We start from the raw sequence: 11,725 nt of genomic DNA, 5'->3' as shown, positions 1-11,725 counted from the left end.
CAGCTCCACCTTCCTGCAAGGAATCTTTCAACAATGCACGGCTGAATCGTCTCTTTCCTGATGATGGAAAACCTACTGGAGCTTCTTTTGGCAAGGCTATCCCCAATATAGAAACAGCACCATTCGGAATGGGAGGGACCGGATAGAAAGTCCCTCTACCTTGGTTTCTCCCTAAGATGTGCAGTCAAATGAAAAGATTTCCTTTTTTTTTTTTTTTTTTTTTTTTGAGATCCATGAGTACAAATCCTTTATATTTGGAAAATGTCTTTTTGATACTCCTCTGACCATTGAAAAGCACGGGGTTTTGTGGTTCTTTTAAGTACGTTTTTCTAGTAAGATCCCATGATTGTCTTCACAGTGTTGCTACCATATTACCTTGTCTTTTCAAATATGACTCCGTTCATCTCATGGAGCAGTTCCTTGCTAGGTTCGTTACAGGGTTGTTAAGTATTCTTTCCCCCTAAATTTCGAAGTCCCAACACGTTCACTTTCCCACTCTCTTCAACAGGGGTGAGGGTAAGGGTAGAAACAACAACAACAGATATTTGAATGAATGTTCCTCATGCCTCAATAGGACTGGCTACCATGCTGTTGGGTGTATCTGGCAGCTGAGAGGACATTGATGCTACTTCACTTCCAGTAGAATTGGAACCAGGTCCTCCTTCTGAAAAATTAACCTGCCAAAAAGAAAAAAAAAAAAAAAAGGAAAAAAAAAAAAGAAAAATAAAGGAAAAAAAAAGAGAGAGAGGAAAAAAAAAGAAGAAAAATAAGAAAAAGAACTGTGGCTACAACTGTAAAACTCAAAGAAAAGTAGCAGGCAAAGAAGAACACAAAAATAAATATATAAGGCATGCAGCCTATAGGCCTGATACATCTCCACAGGAGGTTGTGTCACTGCTGTTGCTCTGTTTAGCTTCCCCATTGACTTCACAGGAACCTTCTTCAGGCCTTCGGCCAAATCACCAAGAAAAAGTAGATTAAAAAAATGGAAAAAGAAGACTGAAAAAATCAAGCAAATAAACAAATAAACTTATTAATGAGGCCTTCATCCCTGTCTTGCAAGAGTGGCAATCCCAAGAGGATGTTCTAGTAAATTATTTAGGAGTGCATGTGTTTTCTTGACATGAAACTGAAAGATTTTTTTTTCCCCTTTTGTGCACATACCAAAATAAACCTGGAAGGAGCATCCAGGAGCAGAAGGCATTTGGAATCAGCCATCCGCTTTCATTCCTGATTCGAGGCTGGTGCTATCTCTTCTTAATGAGAGTCTGTTTGATAAAAAAGGTCACACTATTCCATCTTAATGTGCCCCACTGCTCCCGTTAGTTTAGGAGTAGTGCTGGGAAAAGGCATGACTTGAAGGGTGGAGCTTTGTTAATCCAAAAGCATTTATTTGGCACCTATTTAGCTGGCCAATTCTGTGATTAAGGCCCTTTCCAGATTAGAGCCATGTCTTTAACCACCAATGAACGGTCTGCTCCTTCCACTATTCTTTAATTTAGCTCTTTTCAGTATTACATACTATGTTGAATGTATATCAGTATTAACTTGTCAACCTAATGGCCTATTTACCTATATATGTATGTGTATTTGTATGTGTATTTGGACTATCCATCTTCCACCCTGCCTTTTTTTTTCTTTTTTTGAACTATTTGGTACAAAACCACACTGCATCAAAGATTTTTAGTCTCATATTTTGTTAAGGCACAGTAAGTAAAGCAAGCAGAGGAGATATTTTTTTCTCTCATCTGATGGACAGCTTGATTAAAGCAAGAAAAGCTGTGGCTGCTTTAGATGTAGGAGGATGCAAATAGCCCTGCTACTGTGCTACAGTTTCCTGAGCAAGCATAGTGTGTCAGCAAGGGGAACACACTGCAGACTGCTATTGAGCAAACGAAAAGGGATTCTGCAGGACAGCATGACACTAAACCGAAAAGGTCTGAACACAGTGCTAAATTCAACTACAAACCTTTGTCTTCCATCACTTGATGTAAAAAAAGAAAAAAAGAAAAAAAAAGAAAAAAAAAAGCCCAACAGATTAAAAAAATATTTGCATGTTAATTTTTTGTAACTGTTATCCTGAATCCCTGAAATAGTATACACAACGTACCCTTCTATTTTAAATATCTGGTTTTAACAGATTTAGGCCAGGAAACTGATTTAAGACTGAACTTCTCTCCTTAATTCACCTTGTTGTGCCTAAGTATTGTTGGCGATATGGTCCCATATGGGCTGCCAAGTGACATAGGCATAAGGAAGTGACTTAAGTGCAGAATTTCTTTTAAAAGGTCTGTTTTGTTTTGGCTTAAGGTAGTTTATTATATTGCTTGAATTTTTCACCTAAATATGTACTAGCAATTTCCTTTCCAAAGAACAACACTTAATGTAAGATATAAATGTGTATAGATAAATGTGTATATATAGATACATAAAGTTATATCTAGAAGTACATGCTTAAGACACAGACTTTGAAATTTTAATTAAGAGGTCATATTTGTCTGACAAAACAAGGGCCCTGGCTGACACTAATAATGTATTTAAAATTCATCCTACAGCATAAAGGCAAAATCAGCCTGAAGTAGGGAGGGGTGAATTCTGGAAACTGCTTTCACAGATATAAGTACAATTAAGTGACATATAAAGAATGTTTTGGTGAAGTGCTTTCAGTTTTCAGGAGTGCGCGAGCTATTATGATAATAAAGGCCCGACCTGAGTCAGGCCTTATCCCAACTCATACTCAACTAAGAAATATTTCTGCTGTACAATAAGATCGATTTTGCACCAACCTCTGTGAAATCAATTCAGTTCTCTGGTTTTACAGATGCAGTCGTGCACGCCTTGCAATTTCTGGAAAACCCAGTTAATCTGGATTGCTTGTCTCTCTGAGAGCATCTGACACCTGGAGTGAATCGCCCATTGCTCTGACCCGGGTACCGGTTGGCTCGGGCGGGGAACCGACACTTACTAGTTGCTGAAAAGCAGGTTGGTCTATGTCACTCTGCAACGCGAAGTCACTCAGTACTTTCCAGGGCGGCTGGTAACTCTGCACCTCCACGGGGTTCGCCTGCAAACCGCCGTCATGTCTCTCCGGACTAGCAGCCACCATTGGAGTTCCTGTCATCCCTTGGATATTCTGTAAACAGCCCAGCAAAAGATGTTAATGAGCTTGGTTAGCTTTATTGTGTATAAACGCTGAGTCAATAAACTGCTTTCTATCTTATCTATACGGTCGCTTGTATTTGCTTTGTTAATCTGCTGTGAATGTCTTATTCTATTCTACTCTAGGTCAGCCTGTTTCTACTCGCTGCATTTATCACGGTGGAAGTTTACTTTCTTTCCCTTTAATCGTCCTATTCGTCTCAAGGCATATCCCCTCCGCCCTAAGCTCTCTTGAACATGAGCACTCTGTATCTCGACTGCCAATGGACGTCTCAGAACGAGAAACAGTTAATCCTGCTCCCCTCTATAGTTCGCGTCCAGTCTGGTTTTGTTTTGCGTGACCTTAACTGGATCGTATATCCAGTGCACAGCAAACCAGGGGTACGTCATTAACGCGCTCTTTCCAAAAAAAAGAAAAAAAATACACCCCAGTCCTCTCAGTATGCAGGCACAGTGTACAACATAACTCCAAGCCTCGACGAATAGATTGTTCAGGCGAGTTAATAACACCGTGTTTTATTGCATTCCAACAGGGTAAAATGAAACTCCTTAAATTCCACTTAATTAGGCAGCCTTATGAATTAATAGTCATTCTCGGGTCAGTCAATATACACAGGGAGAGTAACAGACTCTTCTTCAAGTAGACTTACAACAATAAAAAAGAAACAAATTTGGTTTAAAATGGAAACAGATAACTCGTTCTGCTGAACGCAGTGCTGCCGCTCGTGTACATCACCCATGCATATATCTGCAGAAAAGAGCTCTACGTAGACATGACTATATAAAAATTAACCTGTAAACAGTTTAATGGTAATTTCGAAAAGTTTGCATTGCATGTCTTTTTCTGCAGTAAGTGCACTGAAAAATACACACACTTTGTAGTATATCAAGTGCTAAGAAAAACACCTCTTGTTTTATTTTTACTTTTTATTTTTAACTATTTTTACTTATGGATTTACTCCTGTTTAAAAACACTGAAGAGGTCAAAGGCATCATTTTCTCCTTAAGGACCCCTTTGCATTTGCAGTATAAGTATTAGACGAGACTGGGTTTATTACATCAATAAGCTCTGCAGGTCTCATTCAAGCTGCAGAGAAGTTAGTCTAAGCTACTGCGTATTCTTAGCCCCACAAATTCTAAGTACGCTTAAGCAGCCTAAATCGGCTCCTCGCCGTGGTCTGTTTCGATTGCACTGACAGCAGAAACTGACGGGTGATGGCTAAGCAGTATCGTTTTCTTTGTTTTCAGGGAGATCGCAAAAAATTAACACCGAGCCCAAGACCAAGCCCTGCGGCTGTCCGGGCCGGACATACACCAAGCTTTTCTCCTTGGGAATTAAGGCAGACACGGACAGAGGTTGAAGCCACTTACAGTTTTGTCATTGGGTTGCTGCTGCTGAAGTTGCTTCATCATAATGCTCCTTTTTTTGTCCTTGCATCGCTTGTTTTGAAACCAAACCCTGATGACCCTCGGGCTGAGGCCAGTCATTTCTACCAGTTGCTCTTTCATGAGGGCGTCAGGTCTGGGGTTGGCAGCGTAGCAGGTCCTCAAGGTGTGAAGCTGTTTTTCATTAAGGACAGTCCGGACTCGGGTTGTCTTCTCGGGCTGCTTGTGGACGTGGGGCCGCAGAGCTGGCTGTCTGGCAGAGATAGGTTCTGCTGTAAGGGAAGGGGAAGGGAGGAACAGGATCCCCATGAGTAGGAAGCAGGGAGTCTGCAGAGACTATGAATCTAAGCTGGTGGGACAGGGGAAGGTGGCGGGCAGGGGGGCGGTGATGAACCCTCTTTCAAAGGCCATTCAAGCGCTCAGATCTATCGGAGCTGCTGCAGCCTCCTCTGCTTTATGCACTGGTGGAGTGACTGACATTTCTGACTCCACAGACAATTAATTTGCAAAAACAAACCACCCCCCTAAAACCCCTAATGACAGAAGCTTGAACCTGTATGAAGCTTGACAGGGGAGGGCAAGTTAGCTAAGGTGTATGTGCGCTAGGAAAGGAGCAGGAGGTTTTGCGTATTTATTTCCCGACAAATCACCAAAACAGAATTTTGGCCCGAAAATTAGTGAAAGATTACTTCTTAAATTAATCATAATTCGAGTCTGCTTCTTGTATAGTGAATCTAGCTCATTTTAGCCAGAAGCCGTGATAACGTGCAACAGTTCTCGGCACTTTGACGCTTCCAAACCAGAGCAAAACAAGCCAAATCCTCTTCACCATGCCAATGGCAAAAAAACCCTGTGAGAGCTCCGTACCTCAAAGCACGGGAGATGGGATTTATCTTAAAAAGTGGTAGGTGCATTTGCTTATACTTTGGATGAATAATTAAAAAAATATCTATCTAGTGCTTTTAAAAGGAAAGCAAGCCCACCAACTCGTAGAAACTGCCAAGAAATGCAAAACTACAGATGGCATCACATCAAGAGCTCAAAGTGTTCCTGCGGTTCTGCTATTCTTCTGTGCGTTTTGTAGCTGTAGCTATTATGTGTAATCTGACCCAGTCGAGGGAAAAATAAAAACAGTATATTTTTTTCCCCTTAAACGGTTTAGGTAACAGTCAGAAGTGCTCGCTTTTGTACAGTCGGGTTCCGACTTTTCTAATTGTAACAATACATCAGCAAATGCGATGACGACAATACGAAGGCTTCAAGTCTCATCAGTATTGTCCCTGCCGACACACTAAGCCCTTCGGAGACATGGCACAAACACAGTATAGGGAGCACAGTCTCTCTAGAATTCTGCTCTGACCAGTTACGGGATTGCTTCTCCCTATATATAGATATGTCACCAGAAAGCAGGTCAGAAGAGGGAAATGAACCCGTTTCAGAAGAGCTGTATTTACAAATAACTTTCCGAGTTTCAGTCACTTGCATAGCAAAAAGGCCGGTCAACCTTGTATTGTGTAGCCTAGTCAGCCTCAGAGAAGGGTCCCTTCCTAAACCTAAGGGTCTCTGAGTGTCTGACGTACGCGTCGAGAACTGGAAGTGTGAATGAAGTTGTAAGGTGGGGCGGCTCTGAAGTTACAAGGCTGAGTTTTGAGATGAAATTCTCATCAAATTACACGAAACGTTTCAAGAAGGCAAGAGTCACTTTAAAAGGCAATTACCGAAGATTAGCTTGTTGACAGTTTTAAATTACAGCCTAAGCGCCAGCCTGTAGTTATGAAGTCTATCTCTTTTCAGACCCTACTTCCTCCAGCGCTCAGAACAGCTTCTCCGCTCGCTCCTGAGGCAGCGAAGGGGTCTGAAAGCTCAGACCTGCTCTCCGCAGCGGCTCGTCCCTCTCCGGCTCAGGCTCAGGGCTGCCCCGGGCTCGGGGATGGTGACGGAGGGATCCCGCACTCGGTGCGTGGTGGGGGCAGGAGGAGGGCAGGCTGGCGGGTGGGGGCGCGGCCCCTCCGCGGGTGCGCGGCCTCACGCGTGCCGCGAACGCGGGCCTTTCTCCCGGCAGCTGCGCCCGCGGCAGCCCCGAACGTGGGGCGCGCCTCCGCCGCCGCCTCTCCGCGGGCGCGCACGCTCAGGCCCGGCTCCCCACGGAGGCGCGGGACCCGCTGAGACCACGGGGTTCTCCCCGCAGCCCGCAGTGGGACCTGGCATCGCCAAACCCCGCGGGTTTCCGCGGCGCTGGGCGCGGGCGGTACCTGCCATCTGCAGCGGCCGAGCGGGATGCAGGGGGCTGAGAGGGTCCCCGCCGCCCAGGCTGGCCCTCTCCACCACGTCGTGGTCCGCCCGGCAGAAGAGGCCGTCCTCCCGCAGCGCGAATTCATCGCCGGGGATGAGCTGGCGGCTGCAGGCCACGCAGCGAAAACACTCGATGTGGTACACCTTGGCGCGGGCGCGCATCACGAAGTCATTCTTGCTGAAGCCGATGCTGCATTTGGCGCACTTGATGCCGTATAACCTGAGCAGGGCCCAGCCCAGAAAGAAGGAGAAGGGAGGGAAGCAGGGAGAGCACGGGAGGGGGAAGGGGGAGGGCAGGGAAGGGGCGGGGGGGGAGAGGGGGAGGGGGGAGAAAGGAAAGGAAAAAGAAAGAGGTTTTCACTCCTGCTCGTGGGCAGCCCCTGGCCCCGCGTAGACGCGCCACACGCAATCCACTGCTTTAAAAAGCATGGAAAATACAGAAGCCAGAAGAGGAAAGGAATAAGCCAGATTCATTCTCAGTCGGTGCCCTGATCCCCGTGCCATAAAAGGCGGAGTGGACACAAACACACCGGTGAAAGAGGAGAGCTGGGAGGCAGAGGTGTAAGAAGAAACAAGAAACAGCCCCGTTTCTTCCCGAGGATATCCAACCTCTCCCTCTTGCCCCAGAGCTCGGGCTGCTGCAGGAGTGGAGCCATCCCTGCCCTTTCCTCGCCTCCTCACCTGACCTAGCCTGGCCTGGGTCTGAACTAGACTACCCGGGCACTCCAGGGAAAGGAGAGACTGCCGAAGCTGCCATCCGAGACACAAACGTGCCAGCTCCACCAAATTGTGAATTGTGTTCCACTTTTCGCGTGGAACCCACTCAAGTCTTGTGGCTCTCGATGTGCGTGCGGACTGCCGCCAGCTCAGCCTCCGGGAGCCAGCAGGGGTAACTGCCAGAGTAGGGTCTCTTCCCCCAGTCTCCTCTCACCAGGTTAATTTAATACAACAACATAAGCATAACACACATGCCTCCTCAGGCTCACATATGTAGTGGCGTAAATCCTCTCTCCCGCCCCCAACAAAAAGGCAGTTTCGGTGCTCTGACTCTGCAGCTTGTCTTTACCTCAGCGTCCCTGCCCTGTCTCTCCTCCTCCTGACGCTCCCACCTTGAGCCGGGGCTCAAGCGCTCCGGTAGGAATGGGAGAGCAACCTCTCGCTGGCAGCCCCACAAAGCAAATTATGAGTTTCTGGAGCGGGTGGCGGGCTCCTCGTCTCCCATGGAGGAGAGGACGGCAGCTCACCCAGCAGTAGACAAACATAAGAAAATGCTCCAACTCGGGTGTCGCACTGCACACGCTCTCGTGTCCCACAGGGTGCTCATTAGCCAGAAGTCCTTGGTATGATTAAAATTAACATCTTGCCACAAATGTACGGGTACAGGCATTGAAAAATGTGCTGGTACATAAACTGTGAAAACTGTTCCTAAAACTGAGCTACTATTTATCCCCGCCAATTTCTTCACCAGTATACTTCCTTGGAGATACAGTCCGTAATGTACGCTTGTGAGTATACACTTCTTTTGCTTTTAGATATAGAAGTGTACTAATCCTATATTCAGAACTACATATACTTGAATTACACAGTTTTGAGAAGGAAAAAAAAAACCCAAACGGCTGAACAGCGAAAGAACAGAGTGATTTTAAGTAGGTGCATTCATAGGTACAAAAGTTGCGGTGGTTGCCCACAGGTTTGACAGAGATTGGTTCATGGTCTAATTCAAAGCCATCTAGCACGTAATGTACTTTTTCCTTTTTAAATTGTGGCAAATTAAATGTATTCCGTTATAATTTAAAAGAGCTGATTTTTTTTTCCTGCTCAAATTTCTTCCACTTAGTTCTATAAGGAGGTAAGTGAACACATTTTGGTCCAAACGTTTTCATTTAATTTGAATTTACAGAAAGGACAACATTTAAGAGAACGGTTCCAGCGTTCTTTTAAAAGTAAATAAATAAATAAATAAATAAAGCTCTGGTTTTCGCCATTTTAGAGCTTGGAGAATAATCTCACAATGGCTTGAAGGAATGATCTGCTTATAAACTGTGCACTAAAGAAGGAAAGACTCGAGGGTTTTATTTCAATTCCAAATTATACAGAAATCAGGAGATATCTTAGGTGGCTAGGTGATTTACTTCCAAAACTTTCTGCAAAAAAAAAAAATTGTTCATACCTCAGTGTCATACAAACTTATGATTTGGCAAACGCAGTAGGCGACACTGAAACAGATCAGCATGACCCAGGAGCACAAATAATAAACACACTCGAAATTCCTGCTTTGCTTTCTCTATAGTGTCAGCATTGGCAACTCTCACATTTTATCAGTTACCAGATTTTAATGTGAGGAAGGAAGCGGTTCCATTATCTAAATATACCCAATTGTTCACGAACAGATGATGGGCAATTTGATCTGCTCTGTCTAATTCATCAGTACAGATAAGATAAGAAAGAAAAGGCAGTCAGATATCACCAAAGCGGTTAATATTTAAAAAAGATTAAATGTCAGTTATTTTAGCTAAGAAACATTTTGGTCTAGGTTTTAACGTCCCTATAAAAGGATCCTCCAGTCCGAAGGAAATTAGGGGTTTGTTTTTGTTTTTTTTTTTTTGTTTTTGATAGGCCTAGTTTAAGTAGGGTTTTCTTTATCTTTTTTTTTTTTTTTTCTACCCGTGTATTTATGTTTACGGCATACATGCTTGAAGTGCCTTTCTTTTGAATGCCACTATGTCTTTGCAGAAACACAGAGATGTATTTCTCAGGTTGTCTTAGAAAGTGATCTGTTCTGTGTTGCTCATAGTATCTACACTATTGAAAATATTATTCATTATCTATGATTCTCCCCTTCGTTAGAATCACAGGATGCATAAGTCCTCTGAAAGGTCCTGCACGGTCCGAAACCTAGATCTAGTAATACAGATATTTGCATTTGAAAAGAAGAAATAAAAAACTTCACTACTAACTTTTTTCCTCGCAGGTCTATTCATGGGAAAACACATAAAAACATGCCAATCATCTTTTACCCACTTCCTCACAGTTTTCCCTCTTAATCCCTCCGCCAAATTTATAAAGTTAAAAAGAAAAATAAAGTCTCACCGGGCAATTAAACAATATAAATGGCGTACCTGATATAATCTCTTTTACAGTAGGTTTTGCCATCCCTAACAAAGCACGTACAGGTCTCGTCCAAATACTGATTACACTCTGCACACTTCAAACACGCCGCATGCCATTCCAAATCCGGAGAAACCCTCAGAATATACTGATCGTGAATTTGATTGCCGCAACCAACACATAGGGAAATCAGACGTTTTTCTGAAATGAAAATAAATACATGATTGACTAACCGTTTACTCTCCTACAGAGATAAACACACTTTTAATGTCATTCCCTTATAAAGCGTATTGTGGGAGCGTTGTTTGGTTTCTGCCTTTTTTTGTTTGTTTGTATATTTGGGGGGGGGTGTTTGTTGGGGTTTTTGAGGTTGTTTTTTTAAAAAAAATATTACACTTTTGGATGGTAATTGTAGTGTGCTATCAAAACCTTGCCTCGCTTAGAAAGGAGGCAGAACATATGTTAAAAATGCAAATGTGAAGAATCTTTGGGGTGAAGGTCCTCATTTCAAAAACCTTGCACGGAATCAAAACTCCAAACTCCCGCGTTGTTTAATTTTTATTTTATTGTTGGCTTGTTTGAACACCCTGCCTTACGAGCAGAGTACCTATGTGTTTCATTTCGTATTTTAAGAGGCTCTGACTGGAAACGATGAAGCATGCTGGGGTGCACTTCCCACTGAGCCCTTTCCCTCAGAAGAAGGGAGTCGAGGCTTCTAGCAAGAACAAGCATCATTACGGTTGTCACTTGCTCTCTTTTGCAAGTCTAATGCTAATACACCTAGACCGACTAGGTGCTGGATAGTCAGACAGCCTCACCGCAGTCTATCACGAGAAGAATCTCCGTGGCTGGAGATCCCATCAAAATCCCGTCTGCTCCCCAAACTTTCAAAGAGAGTAGGACCCCAGGCTGTTAACATACAAGGCTACGACAGAGCAAGCATGCAGGCATGGTAACAAAGGCACCTTCTCTACCATTCAAATGAAGTTCATGACTTTAGCAGTTCGTCTGCTGAGACGATTACAATAGACAGCACATTTATTCCAACAACGGTAAAGATTCCGCCTTACTTTTTGGTGGGTCTCCCATGTCTCCCATATCTGTAAGAGGGTGTAATGTCCACAGTGAAATGGTGTACGGTTTCGTTTTAAGACCCCAAAGTAGGTTTGAAAGCTGTCGCTAAAAACAAGAATAATAATAAAATAACAATAATAAAAAAATAGAAGTATTAACAGAGGCAAAAAAGAAAAAATATCGAAATCGGGAAAAAAAAAAAGGGGAAAAAAGAAGAAAATGGTACAAAACACCACCGGCGTGGGAGACACTGTCAGGGCTGCGGAGAGAGAAGGGGACGCGCGGTGAGCCGCGGTGCGGGGCGCGGCGCCGGGGGCGCGGCGGGGTCCGTCCACGCGTAGCGGCGCGGCGCGGCGCGGGAGCGGTGCGGAGCGGTGGCGGCGCGGCGCGGCGCGGTGCGGTGCGGTGCGGCGCGGTGCGGCGCGGTGCGGTGCGGTGCGGAGGCGCGGCGGTGCCGGACTGGGCGCTGGCGGCGCGGCGCTCGCCTCGCCCTTATCTCTTACTCAAACTTCTCTGCTCCAACTCAGCCCGCTCGCCATTGGCGCGACGTCACGCGCGGGCACGTCACGCCCGCGCGCGGCCATTGGCTGCGGGCGCGCGGCGCAGCTGCCCCATTATCATATTTCAGCGTCGGGCCGGTGGCGCGGCCGCCCGGCTCGGGTTCGCGCGGCCAACTTTTCCTCGCTCCTTATTTGTATTCCCCTTT

The 11,725-nt window shown here is 45.0% G+C and overlaps 1 protein-coding gene across 2 annotated transcripts; it reads right to left on the bottom strand.

The window, feature by feature from the left end:
* Positions 1-228: 228 nt before the first annotated feature.
* Positions 229-11,395, bottom strand: ISL1 (ISL LIM homeobox 1). Of its 2 annotated transcripts, XM_038125472.1 has the most exons (7): positions 11,256-11,395; positions 11,016-11,124; positions 9,957-10,146; positions 6,798-7,057; positions 4,531-4,817; positions 2,966-3,133; positions 229-677 (listed from the first exon to the last, which is right to left on the bottom strand). In XM_038125472.1, exons 2-7 carry the CDS (start codon positions 11,041-11,043, stop codon positions 561-563), a joined length of 1,050 nt encoding a protein of 349 aa, XP_037981400.1. In that variant the 5' UTR covers positions 11,044-11,124; positions 11,256-11,395; the 3' UTR covers positions 229-560. The 2 variants fall into 2 exon arrangements, with proteins under 2 accessions (XP_037981400.1, XP_037981401.1); XM_038125473.1 differs by having other exon boundaries at positions 4,531-4,814; positions 11,016-11,395.
* Between the last annotated feature and the right edge of the window lie 330 nt (positions 11,396-11,725).

This window comes from Motacilla alba, chromosome Z, assembly GCF_015832195.1.
Source record: "Motacilla alba alba isolate MOTALB_02 chromosome Z, Motacilla_alba_V1.0_pri, whole genome shotgun sequence".
NCBI lineage: Eukaryota > Metazoa > Chordata > Aves > Passeriformes > Motacillidae > Motacilla > Motacilla alba.
The sequence above is the reverse complement of the archived record's forward strand: the minus strand, read 5'-3'. Positions and strand labels throughout refer to the sequence as shown.